Raw genomic sequence first — 20,757 nt, forward strand, 5'->3', positions numbered from 1 at the left:
CATCGGGGGATGAAATTCTCAGCGCTTTCATTAGTGTTCCTAAATCTGCCGGATTTGAAGGCTCGAGTCAGGCAGACCCACGTGATGAACTCTTTGTCTGTCACTTTCCAGCTTCTGGTTCTTGGGCAGGTTACAGTCTTCACGAAGGAGGCTCTCTTGCCAAATCTGTAAAATGGGACCGTGGCACTTCAACACCAGGAGGGTGGTTGGTTTGGCAGCTGCATGCTGCGTAGCTGGCCCTAAGTAATCCCGAGGACGGATCCCCGTTCTTTCCATTCCCACCACGTCTTCGAGTGGAAGCTTGGAAGGTGACTGCGGTGTGGGCGGCCCTTTGCACACCCGTCTAGGCCCGGGGTCAGGCGCGGAGCCCGGGGGAGTGTTTCCGCCGGTTTGTGCCGCTGGCAGAGGGCGCTGTTTGTGCGGAAGGGAGGCCCAGGCTCGACCTGCAGGAGCTGATTGTACCGGGGCCCCTCCACGACGTCACAGCCCCGGGGCCTTGTGGTCTAAGGTGTGGACGGAGAGGCAGGCCGCGCTGGCCGGCCCCGCGCGCGCCCACAGTCGGGTCTCCCGGTCAGCAATCTGCAAATGGCAGGGGAAGGCCGTCCCCAGGCCGGGCCTGCTCTCCAGCTCCTTCACACCAAGCCCTCTCCGACCCGCTGCTTGCACACGTCGGGGCTCGTCCAGGGCAATCCACCAGGAGGGCCTGTCTGCGACCGAGGCCTGGCACAGGTGTCTCCCACTGCCGCCTGGCCCTCACGGCCTCGGGGCTCCATGTCAGCAGGGGCCCCGGCCCCCCCGAGGGAGGCCTCGCGGGGCGCAGGGCGCGCAGACGCCGCGGCTCCGCCGGGCCCATTCATAACCCGGAGGGCGCGGCCGGCGACGGCGAGGCCGGGCGCAGGCCTGCCTGGCTCCCCGCCGGGTCCGCGCCCGGCCCGGCCCCGCGTGCGGGGCGCGAGGTCACACGTGCGCGCGCTTCCGCTCCAGCTCCCCGGGGTCGTCGCGGCGCCGGAGCCTGGGGGCGGCCGTCGGGGCGGGGCTCGGGGCCTTCTCCCTGGAACCCGCCACGCCCATCCGGAAAGACCCGGGGCCTGGATCGTTCCAGTGGCTGTCCCTCCGGCCTGGGGCACGTCGGGGCGCACCTGCCCCGACAGTGCAGCCCCGCGGCCCCGCCCGTGCCCCCCTGCTCCGTGGGGCTGGACTCCCCGGCGTGGACGCGGAGGGGGCCCGGGGCTGCAGGCGGAGGAAGCCACGCGGGGCTTGTCTGGTACCTGCCTCGGCGGTCTGGCGTGCACACGCACACGCACGAAGTCAGCCACGCAGTGGATGCCAACGCAGCGCACAATCCCGGCGCGCGGCAGAGGCGGGGGACTTGGGGGTGCGGGGTGGGCGGCCGGGGGGGACGCACGCGGGGCGGGGGCCCGAGCGGCGGAGGCCGGGGAAGCCGCGGCTGCCCGGCGTGGAGGCTGCGCCCCAGCTCCGTTGGGGTGTGTGTGTGGGAAGATCCCGGGGTTCTGACTCGGATCCGGCCACGCCGACGCCGCGGGGCTCACCGCTCGGGGGAGGGGGGCTCCCCCAGGCCGGCCGGCACACCCCGTCCCTGCCCCAGAGGCCGGGTTAACGCTCTCCCTTCCCCCCTCCCCGCGTGTCCCCCGCAGGTTGCGACATGTGCGCGGACAACCGCCACGGCGAGTGCCCCATGCACGGCCCGCTGCACTCGCTGCGCCGGCTCGTGGGCACCAGCAGCGCCGCGGCCGCCGCGCCCCCGCCCGAGCTGCCCGAGTGGCTGCGGGACCTGCCGCGCGAGGTGTGCCTGTGCACCAGCACCGTGCCCGGCCTGGCCTACGGCATCTGCGCGGCGCAGAGGATCCAGCAGGGCACCTGGATCGGCCCCTTCCAGGGCGTGCTGCTGCCCCCGGACAAGGTGCAGGCCGGCGCCGTCAGGAACACACAGCACCTCTGGGAGGTAAGGACCTCGCCGGCCCTGTGGCCACCCGGGCCCGGGCTCACTGGAGCAGGGGGCAGCGTTCGTTCCGGGGAGCCTCCCTTGGCCTGCCCCGGGGCTGGGGGTGGTGGTGGTGGGACTGGAGAGCAGATTTCCCGGAGAGCCTGGCCTGTCAAGTATCCAGTCTGCAGCCCCGAGGGGCCGGGTCTGTCCCGACTAGCCACAGCCCAGCCAGGCATCCACAGCCACCGCAGCCCACCCCTGTCCACCCCTGTGCCTGCCCGAGCGGTTAAGAAGAGAAGGTAGCCAGGGTGTGGAGCCGAGGAGCCTGGGCCTGCGGTGTGAGCCGGGCCTGCGGCCTTCGCAGGTGTTTTAACTTGGTGCCTGGAGCAGGCAGGGACCCAAGCTTAGAGAGGGAGAGGCCGAGTCAGGCTGATTTTCCCAGCCGCATGCATCTTTCTGAATGTGGAATGGGAGACAAAGGCACGGTTCACGATATTCAGTCGACCCAAGCACTTTAAAAATCCGAAAAAGAAAAAGATCAAAACATGGGAAAACACAGAACTTTTGAATAACCCGGTACCCGTGACATTATTGAAAAAATAACGGATCTGAAAAAAAGGTTAACCAGAGAGTTCTTGAGCTTCCTGTCTGATGAGTGAGGTCCACGCCTGAAGAGAGACACCAGTTTGGTCCACAGTCTAGCCTGGAGGGCTATAGATGCTGTAATGTTAAGGAAGGGGTAAATCTGAACACAGCCAGAATGAATGAAAGAACGAAGTAGAAATTGTCAGGGAAGGAAAGGGAGTTTCCCTGGACCTTAGGGGTCTTGCATCGGTTTCCTTGCCCGCCCTTCACACAAGCTCAGAGCTTGTCAACACGATTGTTTGCACTCTGAACTGTCCTGTTGGAGTTGTACTACATAAAACTCTTGACAGTCAACAACCCACTCAAGTGTACGCTGAATTCCCTTCCGGCCAGAGGTGTAGTAGGCTCTGGAGATTCAACATGAGGGACACACAGATCAGGGGTCTCCCTCCCTCCTGTGATTGTTGGTGTTGGGGAGCTGAGGACTCTGTACAGCTTGCTTTGATGGAGGAGAGAGCACCAGAATCCACAGCCAGGAATCCCAAGGTGAAGATAGGGCAGCCCATTGGACACCGTTCCTGTGGGCATTCCTGGGGCCCCATGCCCAGGCTCCTAGGTTCATTTCACTTCTAAATTTTACTCACAGATTTAATTTCAGGAACGGCACAGGAGAAAAGTGACTTTATTTGCCATCCTTAGGTGTAGACGTTAGAGCTTTTGTCTAGGAAAGATGTCAAGTGGGGTCGAATGAAAGTATCCAGTTTGACACATATCCTAGTTGCTTTTGGTTTCTAATTCATTAGTTGGAACCTCCAAAGTTTATAAAACACTTCCAGATAATTTTCATGTTCCAGAGATGTTGTTAGGAACTTTAATATCATGTAAAGATCTGCCAGTACTTTCCTGGGGGGAAATTATCAAGCAGTTGTTGAAGTGGTCCAGAAGTGGTCCAGATTGGTTCTGTGTGAAAGTGTTAAACTGAACACTTTGCTGATGCCCTGTGATGCTATTTGTAGGGTACAGAGGACAAAATGTGAACAAAATTCCATAGTTCATGTTCTTTCCTAGAAGGTTTTGAATGCTTAGGATATTGACAGGAGGCCACTACGTATGCACACAGGAAATCAGTGTATATATAAATATATATATACATATATATACACACATATATATATACATAATGTATATACACACACACAGATATGTCTGTATACTGAAAGCTATGGAACCTCTCTTTTATACTTTTACCTATACATAATGAAGTCAAAATTCTGAGTAGCAAAGACACTGGGGGAATTTGCTCATTATTTACTCCTTTTCTGGATATTGCTGTGGCTATACAGTAAGTTTTGCCTATTGTCTGGGATATATGAGTTGTATGTATCAGAACAGAGCTGGTCCTACATTGTAAAAAATACTTGCTCAGTGTCTGCTTGGATGAGCTATAGGTCTTTAATTCAGGGCATCATTTATTTATTTTTTATCTTCTGTAACACCAATTAGAATAGAATTCATTTGGGGCCATTCATTGGGGCCATTTCAGCCATGCAAAATTGTCTCTTGGGAGAGCATTAAAAAAAGTGACTAGGGGTCAGGTAATTTCATGCAAGTGACTATGTGTAAAAAACACTTTAAAAACACATTTTTGATTTTTATTAGTGTAATAGCTTTTAAGCAATGGAGTATGCATTTACTTTTATTTTAAGCATCGTGATTTATAAAACAAGACTACTTGAACTAAGTTACATTTATAACAGAAGATTCTAACTGTTGAATTTCTCCTCTTCTTTTAGTCTTTCAAGCCTAAATTCTATTGTGGAAAACTTTTAATCATTGTATTATTTATATTAGAAGGGATCAGTCATTGGAATCCAGTGTAAATACACTGTAAATCTATATGGGAAAGAGCTGGCAATGATTGTTTAATGACTCATGTAATAATTATCCACTTAACATATGTTCTTATTAGATATCTTCCAGAATATCAGGGTGACATAAAGCAGATTTTTTAAAAGAAAAATTAAAAGCAGTTGAATTATGGTGAATTCATTTGAAAAGCCAACTGTAATTGTGTTTCTTCCTCATGGTCTTTCAAGTCCTTTGCTGATGAAGAAATGTCTTTATATTTAAAGTTCAATAGTCAGGTCCCGATAGATCTTACCAGGGTTACTTATCTTTATTTCAGCACAATAAATGGATCACTAATCTTTTCCTGTCACTGTTTCCAGCAGATGATGGATTTCTGCTTCAGTTCTTAGTCCATTGTTTTTACTCTGGTTGTATTTTATTATAAACATGAAGGCTTATTACAGAAACAAACAGATTCACCTTACTCATTCCTTTTGTTTAATCATTAGAATACTGTTTTCTGTGTCAAAGAACGGTGTTTTAATATCTAGTATACATCAATACATAGTGTCTGGCTGGTTTTGCAAGCATGCCATTCTTTTTTCAGAAAGCGAGTATTTGCGGGGTAGGGCTTCCATTCTTCACAATTCAGCACTTTAAAGAAAGTGAAAGATCATTTCACTACTTTAAATATATTTTGAATCTTTTGGGTATTTATGGAAAAAAAATCTAAAGAGTTTTTCTCCCTCCTCCCACTTTAGCAATTATCCAAGGTAATTCTGTTTTCTAGTTTAAGAAGATGAGTAAACTAAAATCCACATGAGTCATTTTGGAGGGTGTGTGTGTGGCAATTTATTTTAGAATCAGAATGTTAATGTGTTTTTTAACAGCAATACTGTAAAACAAAAACATTACAGGTTACATTAAAAACTTTTTACTTCCATACATTTATGTAACAAGACTCAGTTGTATGATTCATTTTTAACTATTTGAATATTGGGAGAAAAAAGAAAACAATTTTTCTCAGCAGTTGGATCTTATTGATAAGAACAAGATATTTTTATCCTAATGTGCTTTCTAATAAAGAACTGAAAGGCACATTTGATTCCAACATTATGAAAATATTATCTCAGTTATTAATGTGTTCTTTTCCCCTTGAGATAAATTAATCTAGCTGTACATGTTTTCCCCTTCTGCTTAACATCAGCGTTTAATGTGACTAGACCTTAGGAATGTACATAGTGTATATCTAAAATTCTACTGGAATAATATACAGGAGTTTAAAATAAAGTTATAATTTAAGATTGCCTAGAATTATACCGCTCAACTGGTGAAGTCTGGTTTGACAAGAAATGTTAGCAACAATGACAAAATAAATTGCATTTGTTTTCAACTTAAGAAAAGATTCCGCTAATTGAGATAATGTAGTTACTTGTTAGGATTATTGTCAAGGAACTAGAAAGATATTTAACTTTATAAGACCTGTCTCCTCTTTGCCTGAGTAAATTTGAATGTGTCAGCCTAATTTGCACTAGGTGGGAACCTTCACTATTTTTTGTCAGAAAACCAATAGGGTAACACAATGTGGGCCTTTTTGTGGTTTGATTCTGTGCCATCATATTTTAGATTTAATAAGAGTTTCACTTTTAAGCAAATGGCCTATTTTTCATCATTACCATTTAGCTTAAGTCAAAAGATATTAATGAAAACCAATATTAAAAATATATTACCTACTGCTAAATGTTTATATTTGAAAGCCATCAGAAGTAATTGGTACTAGAAGGAAATAAATTGAGTTCATATTTTAAATGTGCTATGTGTATGGTTTTATAAATGAGTTGATTCCACATATACCATACTGAACCCATTTGTATGTATTTAGATGTTTAAAATAATATTAAGTTACTATTTAAAATGATTGAAAATTAGTTTAGTGGTAGCATTGTAACTACATACTCAATATTTGCTTTGTAGACTTTGTCTCATTTGGGTCTAATTTATCAAGACACCTAAAGATAGAATACGTGGCTGTCATAGTTATGTTGAAGGAAAAATTGTTTCCCAGCCACTTCTCATTTAATCTACAGCTCTGCCTGAAAGTTGGTCTTTGAACACGTCAATTTTATGAAATAAAAATAATTTCTCCTTAAACATAAGCCATGGCCGTGTTGCTCCCGCATTAAATTATGCATCGTAACAGCTGGTGCATCTCTCTGGCTTTGCCTCATTGAATTGGAAGATGTCTTTTATAGTGGTGCCCATTTGATAGAGTGTGACCATTTTGTAGTTTTACATAAACTGTAAAACCATCTGCTGCCTCTTGGAAGGGTTTCCAGCATTGTGTTAAAATCAAAACTTAGTGCTTGGAGTTGGCTTTGGAGAGATCTGTTGAAAGCCCTTGCCCCTTTGGTTCAGGCTGCTTGTGGCATCCTTGGTGATCTAAGTCCCCACGTAGCTTGGTTTTAAAAACACAGACACACAGACACACACACACACACACACACACACACATACAGAGCTTGGTTTTAAACACACACACACACACACACACACACACACACACACACACACACTCCCTGTAGAAATCTTTATGTTAGTGAGGTTTAATCCTAACCTGTCTTTAACACTGATATACTTTAGGTACAAGCATTTTATAAAGTCTGGTGTGTTTGGGACCAACAGGATTATTTTTTGTTGGTGTGCGTGTGCGTGTGCGTGCGCGTGCGCGTGCGTGTGTGTGTGTGTGTGTGTGTGTGTGTGTGTGTGTGCTGGTACTGGGGTTTGAACTCAGGGCCTGAGTGTTGTGCCTAAGGGTTTTGTTTTTTGTTTTTTTGCTCAAGGTTGGCACTCTACCACTTGAGACACACCTCTACTTCCAGCTTTCTACTGGTTAATTGGAGAAAAGAGTCTCATAGACTTTCCTGCCTAGGCTGGCTTGGAATTGTAATGGACAGTCCTCAGATCTCAGCCTCCTGAGTAGCTAGGATTTCAGGCATGAGCCACTAGCCCAGCTCATTTGTTGATTTTTAAACTCATAACCTTTTGTCCATGTGAAGAAAATCTGCCTGACCACAGTCACTGCAGAAAGCGAGGGATGGAAATCCTGTTATGCCCTGAGAAGTGGCAGGAAAACCTTCTTATGTATGTGTGTGATAACACTGTTTAACGGAGAAAAATCTGTGTTGTTTCTTTGGAATCAGCGTGGGAAGGTAATCTTAGGGATCAAAGTTGTGATTGAATATGAAAAATGGAGTCAGGTCCCTTCTGGGAGAAAGGCTGGAGACACTGGCTGCGGGGCGGGGCGGTGGGGGCGGGGATGGTGATGAGGAAGGCTGCATATAGAATGGCTAGAGCCCACTTCCCTCTCTCTTTTCCTTTCTTGCTTTTTTAGAAGCTTACATACTCCAGGATGACATGAATTCAGACATTCCTTGTGTATTTACACAAGAAATACAGATTCTGGTACAAGTACTTAGCATAAAAGCCAGAGAAACCAGAGCAGAATATGCCTTTCCCCATAAGCATTTGCCACCTCCCTTAGATAAGTTGCAGAATTCCATTATCCAAATTGTTACACATGTGTGACAGAGGTTGACCTTTCGTCATGTCAATCCTTTCTGTGTAGGCCCCAGGCTCCAGCCTAATGGCTCAAACCCTGATTTACTCACTGTAATAAGGGCAGGAGGTCGAGCAATTGTCAGGCTGCCTGTTCCTACTCTTCTTGGAGCCTGGTTGAAGGCTGTTAACACAAAGCTTTTCAAAGTGAATTTACAACTAGCACCACTGACAGAGGCCAATCAGTGCACCATAAATGTCAGGTTAGTGAGATTGAGCAGTAAGTAAAATACTGACAGCACACTATTGGCTGGAATCAATTGGTCAAGGTTTAACTGCGAAGAACAATCTCTGTGTGGTGGGCTTGGGGAACGAGCTAATGTGCAGCCTGGGTGTCCAGGTGGACTCTGTGATTTACCTGGGCGTGGGAATGGAAGGTTTGGGACATCACACAATTTGCTTTAGCGCACCTCGTAGCGCCCGTGTTGAAGCCAGACACTGCCAGGGAGTTCAGAGTGGCCAAGCATGCTGACATAGGCTTGGGAGTTAAAAACAAGAAAAGAAAAAACGGGGCACAGCATTTAATAAAAGGAGATCGAGAAAAACTGTCAGAATACGAGGCTGTCCGAACGAGGGGGTACTTCTGCATTCCCGTTCATTGGCAAGGCATTTGTCTCCATCCCCAAACGAACAGGGTTTGCACAAAGATGCAGATACAAATCTGCTCGCTCGTTGGATCCTCCTGCAGCTCAGCACTGGGCAACTTTTCGTGGTCGTCACTAATGAGTGATTATGGGTTGAGGGTCTGAATATCCATGAGATGTGGTTTCCCAGCCGACGCGATGTTTTTATCATTTTGTGTAATGACAGCCCAGACAACAATTCATTTAGCTCCGAGGGCATCAGCATTAAAGCGGAGGGATCCATTAAAGTGCTGTATGCAAGGATTTATAAATTAGGCAATTTTCTTGATTATTGCAATCATTTACAAAATTGATCGTTCCAGTGTGGTATAGACAGATTTCAGCAATGATCATTGACACAAGCGCATTCACTGATATCTATAGCTATTGGTCACACCCCCCTCCTCCCCCCTGGCTCTTCTGGCTCTCAAGGTCAGGCAGATGCTTATAGTGATGAAGTTCCATTTGTCTTCAGAAAAGATCCAGCTAGACCATGAGAGTAAGAACAGGTTGTCCTAAAGGCTGTAGCGTCACTTTTCAATTTGAATCCTAGTTTGGGAGAAGGTATCGATAATATGGTGCTTCCGGTCAGCAGCCCGGATTTTGATACAGTGACAGTTTAAAAGGAAATAACATTTTCAAATTGCAGCTGTAAAATCTTTGTGTGATTGAATATCTAAAAGTCAATAATGTGTTTTATTTGTTGGTCCTTCGAGTTCTAATTATCCAATAGATATATCGTAGACTCACTGGATTTTAGGTCAATTAATTCTGGAAGGCATAATGAAGACATTGTTACAAAGTGTGAAATGCTCAAAAGGATGCAGATTTTCCTATACAAGAAGATACACGCGCGTGCACACGCACACACACACACAATAAGTTCACTTGGTGCTTAGTCACTAACCACAAACCACAAAGTTGCCTTTATTCCTGAAATCACAGCCAGGCGTGTGCCAAATGTGTCCACAGGGCTCCATCCAGTGAAAGCGACCCATGCGGTTTCTGCTTAGTACGAAATAACTGACTATAGAACATTTGTTTTTAATCATCATTTTGTTTTTAATCATCATTCCCCCCCTTTTGAAACTTCAACACAAACTGGAGCTCATAAAATAACAAACCTTTTGATAATGCTTGGCAGTGTTGGTAGACAACAATAGCAACAAAAAGCCTGATTTCTGTCCTGATTGTGAATGCACACTACTTGGATGTCAAAGCACTTCTTTGATTAAAAGGGAAAATACTGCATTTCAGAAAGCCAAAGAACGTGGTGACACCTTGCATTTGTGTGGCTATTGGTGCCTACTAAGTCAGAATTATTATTATTCATTATTAACCAGAGCATTTTGTGGTGTGTGTGTGTGTGTGTGTGTGTGTGTGTGTGTGTGTGTGTGTGTGTACTGGGACTTGAACTCAGGGCTCAGGTGTTTTCCTTTAGCTTCTTTGCTGAAGGCTAGCACTCTACCACTTGAGAGCCACAGTTCCACTTCTAGCTTTTTGGTGGTCAATTGGAGATAAGAGTCTCAGGGACTTCCCTGCCCAGGCTGGCTTTAAGCTGCAGTCTTCAGATCTCAGCCTACTGAGTAGCTAGGATTTCAGGCATGAGCCACCGGTGCCCAGCCGTGGTGTTCGTTGTTGTTGTTTATTTGTATGTATCATAAGACATTAAAAACTATGTGGTAAGTTCTGTCTTGGGTGAACTGTGAGTATTATTGATGTCCCTTCCCTCCCGGAACTCCTGTATATTTCTTTACTAAGCCAAATACACAGCATGCAATTGTGAAATACATGATATTGGATTAAACCCATTTTGTTAAAATGAACAGTGTTTTTCACTCTATGTGATCATTTTAAATTAATGCTGTCTCAGATAATGAAGTGTCTTCCATAGAAACATTCAGTGTAATCTAAATCCATAGAACTTTCATAAGTGTTTTTTAATTGGAATCAAATGTAACCAAGACATGTTTTCAGTGTCTTGTAAAGTGTTGTTAGCATACTTAGGAATATTAATGTTTATCACAAAAGTAACAGTACTAAATTTTCAAATCTCTCTTCCCATTACAAATAGTAGATAGCTCCTAAGTGTATGTACATTTTAGGTTAGAATACAACGGTTTTGGACTCTTGCTTTTGTCTCAAAAGAATACTAGTATTGGTATTTAATATAAAATACCATACTTCATATCTTTCCTGAGGGAGTTAACACTTAATTCCAATTTATTGAGTATAACATTTGACCCAGATAATCTACAAAGTATACAATTTCAGGCTTTAAAATGGTAGAAATGGATTTCCATATTAAAAGTAACTAATGTAGATCATAAGGAATTGAATTTATGTGGAAGTATGCACCAGTGTTGATTTTCACAATGAGCTTTTCAGCACAACTATGTAATTTATTTCATTGTATCACCATTTTGTTAAAAGATGTTTGCACGATTACCTTGATATGCAAAAACACATTTTAAAGCAGCGAGCAGTAGGAATGTTTTCAAGAAGTGTCCTGCAAATGTTTAAATTTGACTAACCCTGGAATAGATTTTGATTTTATGTCTAATCTCATTCTCCCCCCTCTACCTTTTCTTGGTGAGAAATGTAATTAACAGCCAGCAGACTCTATTGGTATTGTAGAAACACTTGTACTGATAATTTTCATATGCTTTACAGCACATGTCTTTAATAAAACCAGAGCCTTTCTCATGTCCATGAGGAGACAGTAATGACCCTCTAAAACGAAGGAGAAAAAGCTGTTTTCCTTTCTCTCTATAAAACTTTTAACAAAAAAGGATAAAAAAATTTAGCTTGGAAGGCATTATTTATCTTGGTATGTATAAGACTTTACAGAAACTACTTAATTTCTTGGTATTCCTATTTCTCCACATATAAAATAGTAAGATAGTAAATAGTTCTATAAGGAGGAAATAGTATGACTTTTACATAACAAATGAGCATTTTTCCTCTATTTTTTTTTAGTGCGAATAGTAAATATTGTTTCTAGTGAGTTTGGTGTATAAATATGAAGACTTACCACTTATTTGCTAAAACAAAAGATTATACACACTAGACAATGACTCCTTTGGAGTTAATTACTACAGAATCAAGTTTAAATAATATTTCAATGCAAATTTACCAGCATGGCTCACAAGTAAGAAAGATTCTGAGCTGTGGAGGTACTATACAATATGGAGATCTTCAAAATCGTGGGTGGCATTCTTTTTACATTTTAATTAAAAATGTTTTGAATTGACACAGTTATAGATACTTATTGGGTATTATAAGATAATTTGATATGTACACATACTGTTTCAGTCACATTAAATATAGCTAGTTCTTCATTTATCATTTCTTAGCATTAAAAACAGCCAATACATTTCTAGCTTCTTGAATTATTTATATACTGTATATTATTATTGTTTATAGCCACTGAACAGTACCATAGAACACCAGCACTTGTTTCTCTTTATCTATGTATAACATTATCAGAAAAGGAAAGCCAACTTGGGGGAGGGATGTAGAGGTGGGGAAGCTGTGTGCTTGCATGGCCGGTTCTGTACCACACCTGCATGTCTCCATTGCTTTAAGCTATGGTTATTTTTGGGACAGTGTCTAGGTGTGTGTGTGTGTGTGTGTGTGTGTGTGTGTGTGTGTGTGTGTGTGTGTGTGTGTGTGTGTGTGTGTGTGTGTTTGTGTGTGTGTGTTGGTACTGGAATTGAACCCAGGGCCTGGGTGCGGTCCGTTAGCTGTTTTGCTTAAGGCTGTCACTCTACCACTTGAGTCACAGTGCCACTTCAGGCTTTTTGCTGGTTAATTGGAGATAAGAATCTCACAGACTCTGCTGCTCAGGCTGGCTTCAAACCGCTATCCTCAGATCTCAGCCTTACTGAGTAGCTAGGATTGCAGATGTGAGCCACTGGCATCCCACTGTTTTTGCCCAGTCTGGCATAGGCCATGAGCCTGCCATTGGTAGGATGACAGCTACATACCACTGCATCTAGCCACCTGTTGAGAATGGTGTCTCATGAGCACTTTCTCTGTGCTGGCCTTGAACCATTATTTAGATCTCTACCTGCTGAGTAGCTAGAATTGCAAGTGTGAGCCATTGGTTCCTGGCTTATTTTAAAACTATGTATTTTGTTTTCAGTGAAGCATGGTGGCGCATTCCTGTAATCTCAGCCTTCAGGAGGCTGAGACAGGAATATTATAAATTCAAGATTAGCCTGGGCTGGCCCCTGGTGGCTCATGCCTGCAATCCTTGCTACTTAGGAGGCTGAGATCTGAGGATCACAGTTCAAAGCCAGCTCATGCAGGAAAGTCTGTGAAACTCTTACCTCCAATTAATCAGCAGAAAGCCAGAGGTAGAGCTGTGGCTTCAAGTGGTAGAGTGTTAGCTTTGGGCAAAAGAGCTCAGAGACAGCGCCCAGGCCCTGAGTTCAAACCCACAACCAACGAAACACCACCAACAAAACCCCCAGAATGATTAGCCTGGGTTACATAGCGAGTCAGCTGGAGTCGTAGAAAGCCCTCCTCCCTCCGAAAAAGAGCAAACAAAAAACCACTATTTATCAGGGAGGATAATAGGAATTACTTAATTATAATTATAATATTAACAATAGCTTAACTTCAGTAATATTGGGCATGTAAAGAACATTTCTTTCCTGGATGTACATGATTTCAGTAGGTAGAATACCAACTCACAGTCTTTACAACAAATCACTGGTTTGCAATGTGAAAAGGTAAAGGTGGTTCCAAAATGGAAAGGCCTGCTGAGCCCGGGTCTCAAATCAGGAGCAGTTCAGTGAGGTGTTCTGACACTGGGTCCTGGACTCTGAGTAGAAAAACATCTCATTGTCAACATCTTGTGACTTGTCAAAAAATACTAAGTGACAAAGCAACACAATTGCACAATTCCTCCATCCATAAAAATGCATGCATAGATATGAACTGCTAAATACACATTCAGAGTGCTGGCTCTTTGAAAAGCGAGAATCCCACAAACTTCATAGACCAAGATAATGACAATTTGCCTTGTAAAGGTTAAAATGTGTTTGTGACTTTAAGTATCACTACCCTGCAATACTGTGGAATTTGTGACATTTATGTAATCACTTAATCTCAATAAAATATTATTTTTTAAAAAAGAAAGAAAGACCACCATGGACAATGCCAAGGAAGAGAACAACTGGCTGAATGACAGGGAAACAATGAAGTTCGTATCTCCAATTCTCCACTACATACAGAAAGGAGTTTACGTTCCTCTCTGGTCCATAAGGATAAACCCAAACCAATAAGCTACTCAGAGATGCTGATTGTCTTAAACAAAGCCTTTTACACTTGGGTTGTAAGGATAAAGGGATCTACTTGGTGACCACAGGAAGTTCAGGCTGAAAAAAAGAAGTAATCTCTGTGGTTTGATGTAAATCTTTAACTTTTGAATAGTGACAAAGAAATCTGTGGAACTGCCTACCTGCAGCCAGGTGTGTGTGAAGGCAGGAACGTTGTTAAAGCCTATGTATGTACTTTTCTTTTTAAAGCCAGAATTCCAAGTGACAGACTGCAGCTAGATATTACATGAAAGAATAGGCACAAATGCCAACCACCATATAAAGGATAAAACCTAAGACTAACATTTAAGTCTTTCAATTATATGTATATTCACATTAATCATTTTGATTGCAGTACCTGGATCCTTTTATTTGATGGCAAAGAATCAAAACAGATCTCAACCAACCCCTTCCCTCTGCCTCATCTAAGTAGTTGAGTAGTGTCTGTGTTCTATGGCCTGCATGTCAGCTCTGGATATAGCCACCCAAGCTTTGGCAAAGCTTTAAGCAAAAAGTAAACATTGAAGAATAATGACCTATACAATGCATAGAATTGCAGATTTGCAAGATGGAAATGTTCTCGAGATAGGTTACAGAAGAATCAGACGATACTTCACACGCCCTGAAAATATGCCTGAAAGTGTTTATGAGGATAAATTTTAGTGAAAATTTTTAGTAAAGAGGATTTTTTTTAATTGTGAAAATACTGTACAGAAGGGTTACAATTACATGGGCAAGATAACGAGTACATTTCTTAGCAAGCATTGTAGTCTCCTCCTTTGCTTCCCCTTCCCATCCCATCCTCTCCCCGTCCCCCCCACCCAACCCTTCCCCCCCCAAAGTTGTAAAGTTCATTTTTGACAAAACGACTTGTACGTCTCATTGTTGCAATGGATCCACCTGTATCCCTATTTAATAGGTTTGTTTTTTTCCCTTCCCCTCCACAAATTATACAGACATCAAATACAGTGAAAGCAGGGGTTATACTGTGGGGGAGGGACATACAAAGCAATAAAGAAATAATCTTATAAATGTGTTAGAAACAATCCCATGAAAGAAAAAAAACATTTGAGTCTTTATCTTAGGGTTCATTTCCCTAACATCAACTTACCTGACCATTTCTGCTTGTCTCAGACATATACTAGTTTTGCAAATAAGGGAAACCATGGGACCTATGTTTCTTCGGGCCTGGCTTACTTCACTTAATATTAATTTTTTCCAAGCCTTTCCATTTCCTAACAAATGGGGCAATGTCATTCTTTCTGATGGAGGCAAGAGGATACATTTTATGTTAAGTGATTATAGAATTTTAAGAGAATCCATCTTTCCATGCTCTTCCTTTCCCTCAGTAGTTCTCCAATGCTGATATAAGAATCTCCAGCAGCAAGAGGTCATGTTCCTAAAATCTGGGGACTTAAATGCTTTTGATTCTGGAGTTCTGGGTTAGAGTCTGGCAATCTACTTTTCTTAACAAATTCCTTAGGTGATTCTGGAACTGCCTGTAAACCGCAATAGTCTAGGCCCTTGTCTGTCCTTATACCTGGTAGTTTTCTCCTCCCTGTCTTTGCCATTGTTTTTTTTTGTTTTTTTTTTTTTGCCAGTTATAAGGCTTGATCTCAGACTCCAGGTGCTGTTTCTGAGTTTTTTGTTTTTTGTTTAAGGCTAGGGCTCTATCACTTGAGCCAGAGCTCCACTTCTGGCTTTTTGGTGCTTACTTGGAGGTATGAGTCTCATGAACTTTGCTTCCTTGGTTAGCAGGCTTTGAGCCTTGATCCTCAGATCTCAGCCTCCTGAGTAGCTAGGATTACAAGCGTGATCCACTAGCATAGGGCTCCTTTGCTACTCTTGATCTCACCTGGCCTTTCTTCTTCTTCTGTGCCCTTCCTGGTCTCGTCCTGATCTTGGGTAAATTCTAGGCATAATTTTACTTCATCCCCACTATACTATTCCTTTTGTTGTTGTTTTTTACCACATTCTCCTACTCCTCAGATGTAGATAGATGATAGGTAGGTAGGTGTATAGATGGAGAGATGATAAAGAGATAGGAAAAATGGTATCACTATTAAAGAATTATGAACAGATAGCTAAAGGAGTCAGGCTGCGTTCTATCTCTCCCTGGGCCTGAGCTATGTGATCGCTTGCAGGGTACCCTAAGTCTGTGAACTCTCACCAGCCACACGGTCCTTCCCACGTCTCCTGCCAGCCTCTCTGTGCAGCCTGTGTCCTGTGGAGCGGCATATGCTCCAGACACTTGGCGCTCGGGCTCTGTGAACTTTCTATATGCCAGCAGTATTAACTGGTGGATCACATTCCCACGCGGCTTCCTGCCGCCGCCTGTGACTGGAGGTAGTCTGGGCATGCACCGGCTCCTCCTCTGCTCTTCCCCCGCGTGGGGAGCTCACTTGTCCTTGTGGTTCCAGTTGTTGCTTCTGAGCAGTGTGCCCTGACTCCGTTTCCTATGTGGACCTCTCGAGCCCAGTATTCTCAGTTGTCTGATGGGACATTCCCATGTGAATGTGCCGGTGTTTCAAGTCGAGTAGACTAACTGGCCACGCCCCGTAGCTCCCCACGTAGGTATCTTCTTATCTTTATCTTTTAGTTTTTGGGGACGATGAGTTCAACATTTTGGAGACAGCAGAGTGGCTTTCAAAATAGTTATATTTGTAGGGGCTGAGTATCTAAGGAAGGAAGGTGCTTAATGCATGATCTGATGGCTAACACACTTGATTTGAAACCATGGGCAGGCACGTTAAGAGCCCCGTGGTCCCTGCCTTAACGCATCCTGCCCGTAGCTAAGGGCAGAGAGACTGTCAGGTGAAGGTTACAGGTAGCAAAGGTCGGAATTCCCCAGAGTCCTGGCAGCTAACCAGTCTGCTCTCTGCTGTCTGTCCACTCTGACCCTTTACTCCCTTCACACGATGACGTCTCAGGACTTGGGCGCTGTCCCTGAGCCTTTGTGCTCTACCCCTTGAGCTACAGCTCTACCTCTGGATTTTGGGCAATTAATTGGAGATAAGAGTCTCAAGGACTTTTCTGCCCTGCCTTGCTTTGAACTGCGGTCTTAACATCTCAGCTCCTGAGTAGCTAAGATTACAGACATGAGCTACTAGCATCCAGATAAATGATGTTTCTCTAGAAAGAATGTGCTTCCTTTTTACATGGGTCCTGTGGCTGAGGTGTAGCTCTCAGGAATCCTAGGTCTCCTCTACTTTCTTCCCGTCTACTCTTCCTTTAACAGCAGTGGCGTTCCCCTCTTTTGCTATTGTTTTAGCCTCTATTCCTTGGGTCAGTTCATATTTAGGATGCATTATGCTAAATATTTATTTACTGTGTATCTGTAATTCAGCTTTGACCATATTTCCTACATTTTTATTTGCTAAATCGCACTGTATTTAAAATTAAGGGACAAGTGAGGACAGATGAATGAGGTTGGGACCGGTGAGGCTAGTGTGCCCAAAGCCTGGTGAGTTTGGAGGGGATGGCGGGTTGTAACGTGAAAGAATCCCTGGCTAGGTAAGTTAGATGGCCAAGACTCTGCCATTTATTGAATGAAGTACGTTTTGCGTGGAGTAGTAGCACACGCAGACCTGTTTTAAAAGGCCCACTCTGGGTATGATGTGGAGAGTAGGCTGTGGTGCGTCAGCGGTGGGGGTCAGAGCACCCCAGAGGGCAGGATATGGCTGGAGAAAGGTTTACGAGTTGCAGGTGCATGTCTGTTGTTTAAAGCTGGGGAAGGCGTAGTCGAAGGCTTCTGGGGCTGGGGGTAGGCAGCGCTTAGATTAGGTAGAGGTGGGCTGTGGCGTCTCTCTGAGCGCATCTCTGGCTTGGATCTCTAGATGACTGATCGTGTCCTTAGGTGGCTGATGATTATATTGCTAGGTATACTGTGAGTACGTCTTCTCATTCCCTTTCTCTGCCAGGAGGAGAGCCATTTTTTTTTGTTTTTGTTTTAATGCTCACTGGCATTAGTGTGGTGACATGAATTGTGTGTGTGTGTGTGGGGGGGGTTGTGGGGCTTGAACTCTGGTAGTTAAATTTTTTTTAAAGGATATAGAATAAAAATCATAGAATTTTCAGTTTGAGCAAATCTTATGCTTTTTATTTTAAGAGCATATGGCATGTTTTCATTTATATATTTAAAGAAATACAATTGCAATAAGAAAGAATTAGGGAGCAAATTAATTATGGCTCTTTTTTTTCTTTTTGAAGAATTTTTCTAGCCAGGCACTGAAGGCTCATGTCTGTAATCCTAGCTACTCAGAAGACTAAGATCGGAGAATCAGAGTCTGAAATCAGTCAGAACAAATAAATCAGAGAGACTTACCTCTAATTAACCAGCAAAAAGCTGCTTAAGGTATGGCTTAAGTGGTAGAGTGCCAGCCTTGAACAGAGCAGAAAATGCTAAGCAAGATAGTGAGGTCCTGAGTTCAAGCCCAGTTACCAGCATGTGCGCGTGCACACACACACACACACACACACACACACACACGTCATCACACCAGTCACCCGCACACACCCGCACCCATGTCGTCATACCAGTCACACACACACACACACACCCATGTCATCACACCAGTCACACACACACCCATGTCATCACACCAGTCACACACATGCACACACACACACCCATGTCATCACACCAGTCACACACATGCACACACACACACACACCCATGTCATCACACCAGTCACATACATGCACACACACACCCATGTCATCACACCAGTCACACACACACGCACATGCACACACACCCATGTCATCACACCAGTCACACACACACACACACACACACCGATGTCATCACACCAGTCACACACACATGCACGTGCACACACACACCAACATCTTTTCTCTACCTAGTCTAAATTTCCTTCAAAGTATTTCAACCTTTGTAATCTTAAAAATAATGGCTATACAATGGGACTGACAAAATACACAAAATTCTAGACACTCACCTACAGTGAGACCAAAAGAGGATATAGTCTTAGGAGAAAATCACAAAGGTGTAATACCCAAGCACCTTGGCATATGTTTATAAAATAGGAGATATACTCAAACGAATTCCAAAGATATGGGAACAAAGGACTTTTTTCTTATTTTTTTTCTGATGGCTCTGTACTCTTTACCTTATATATGGTGTATTCACATGCACATCTGTGGGAGTGTGAGAGGGGAGGACACAGAATCTGAGGAAAAAGGGTGAACAAATGCAGCAGTGGAGCTCACTGGACATCGATGAAAGTGAACTGTGCGACTTGTGGGTGGAGACGGGAGGGAGGGAATGGGAGAGAACGAGGGAGCAGATGACACTGCGTGGAAGGAAATGTGCTTATTACTTGACATTTGTGAAGGTGTCCCTGCTGTATATCTCCTCTGAAACAACAATAAAGTAAATTAGAGAAAAAGAAAACGAAGACATGCACAGGGTATTGGGCCATCAGGTGAAAATCCTCCCTGAGACCACGGCTTGTTTTGTAGAAGTGGTACATTATATTTCTGGATAATGCTGTTTCATTTGCTCTAAAATGTTACGCGTTTTCTGACTATATAGCTAATATATATTCAGAGGAAATTGAAAAAAAAAACAGCTATAAAGGAACCACAGGAAATGCTGTGAAAAAGTTAAGACAACAATGGGGTTGGTGTGCATCCATATACAGTTGCAAACGGGTGTCGCTAGGAACAAAGGCTCTAAGTAAAATTTCTGGTAGAATGTTTAGGTTAACGAATTAAGTATCCCTCCATTTGGGAAAAGGTTCAGGGACAGGCTGCATATAATATAATATAATATGATATAATATAATATAATATAATGGCTTCATGGTTCATATATGCTAACACATTTAAGAGTGTATGCAAAAGCCTAACTCATATATACTGCTTTTGGGGGGGGGGGCCCTGGGGCTTGAACTCTGGGCCTGGGCGCTGTCCCTGAGCTCTTCAGCTCAAGGTGAGTGCTCTACTACTTGAACCACAGCACCACTTCTGGTTTTCTGGTGGTTCATTGGAGATAAGAGTCTCACGGAGGGCTGGGAAGGTGGCTCAGTGGTAGAGTGCTTGCCTTGCATGCATGAGGCCCTGGGTTCGATTCCTCAGCACCACATAAGCAGAAAGAAAAAAGCCGGAAGTGGCACTGTGGCTCAAATGGTAGAGTGCTAGCCTTGAGCTGAAGAGCTGAGGGACAGCGCCCAGGCCCAGAGTTCAGGCCCACGACTGGACCCAAAAAAAAAAAAAAAAGAGTCTCACGGACTTTCCTGCCCAGCCAGGATCCTGAGATCCTCAGATCTTCGGGATTACAGGTGTGAGTCACCAGCGCCAACTTTCATAGACACTCCTAATATGGTTTGCTGTCATGGTCATGTATTTGTGATGGTCCTTCTTACCTTCCTCCCTCTTTCCCTCTTTCTCCCTTTCTGTTTCTCCCTCCTCTTTCCCTTTCTCCCTTTTTCTCTCTCCTGCTTTCCCTCCTTCTTTCTCCTTTCATCCTTCCTTCATTTCTTTCCCTCCTTTCTTCCCCTCTCCCTCCCTCTTTCCCTCCACCCCTTTCTCTGTTTCTTGGTTTCTGTTTGTCTGTCTCTACATTTTCCCTCACTTTGAAAAACATAATCAATTGATCTCATGTCCGTGTTGGATCATGCTAGCCAAAAATACCTTCAGGAGCCCTCCCTTTCCCCCCAGAAACTTTCTTTATAGTTAGACTACTAGGAGAATACTAAGAAGAACAGCGGACATTTGTGTACCAGTTTTTAAATTACATGCGATTTCACAGCCAGCTCAGCGGCTGGTTTTGTTGTATTTTTGCTGATG

At 44.0% G+C, this 20,757-nt stretch overlaps 1 protein-coding gene across 2 annotated transcripts in view; it reads left to right on the top strand.

Moving 5' to 3' along the window:
- LOC138819679 (putative histone-lysine N-methyltransferase PRDM6) overlaps positions 1 to 20,757 on the top strand; it is a 128,865-nt gene that overhangs the window by 6,815 nt on the left and 101,293 nt on the right. For both annotated transcript variants that reach the window (XM_070011172.1, XM_070011171.1), the window contains exon 2: positions 1,656 to 1,963. In XM_070011172.1, coding sequence (XP_069867273.1) covers positions 1,656 to 1,963 — 308 coding nt within the window. The remainder of the gene's footprint in view (positions 1 to 1,655; positions 1,964 to 20,757) is intronic.

Source organism: Dipodomys merriami, unplaced genomic scaffold, assembly GCF_024711535.1.
Source record: "Dipodomys merriami isolate MVZ:Mamm:240054 unplaced genomic scaffold, mDipMer1.0.p SCAF_81, whole genome shotgun sequence".
Lineage (NCBI taxonomy): Eukaryota > Metazoa > Chordata > Mammalia > Rodentia > Heteromyidae > Dipodomys > Dipodomys merriami.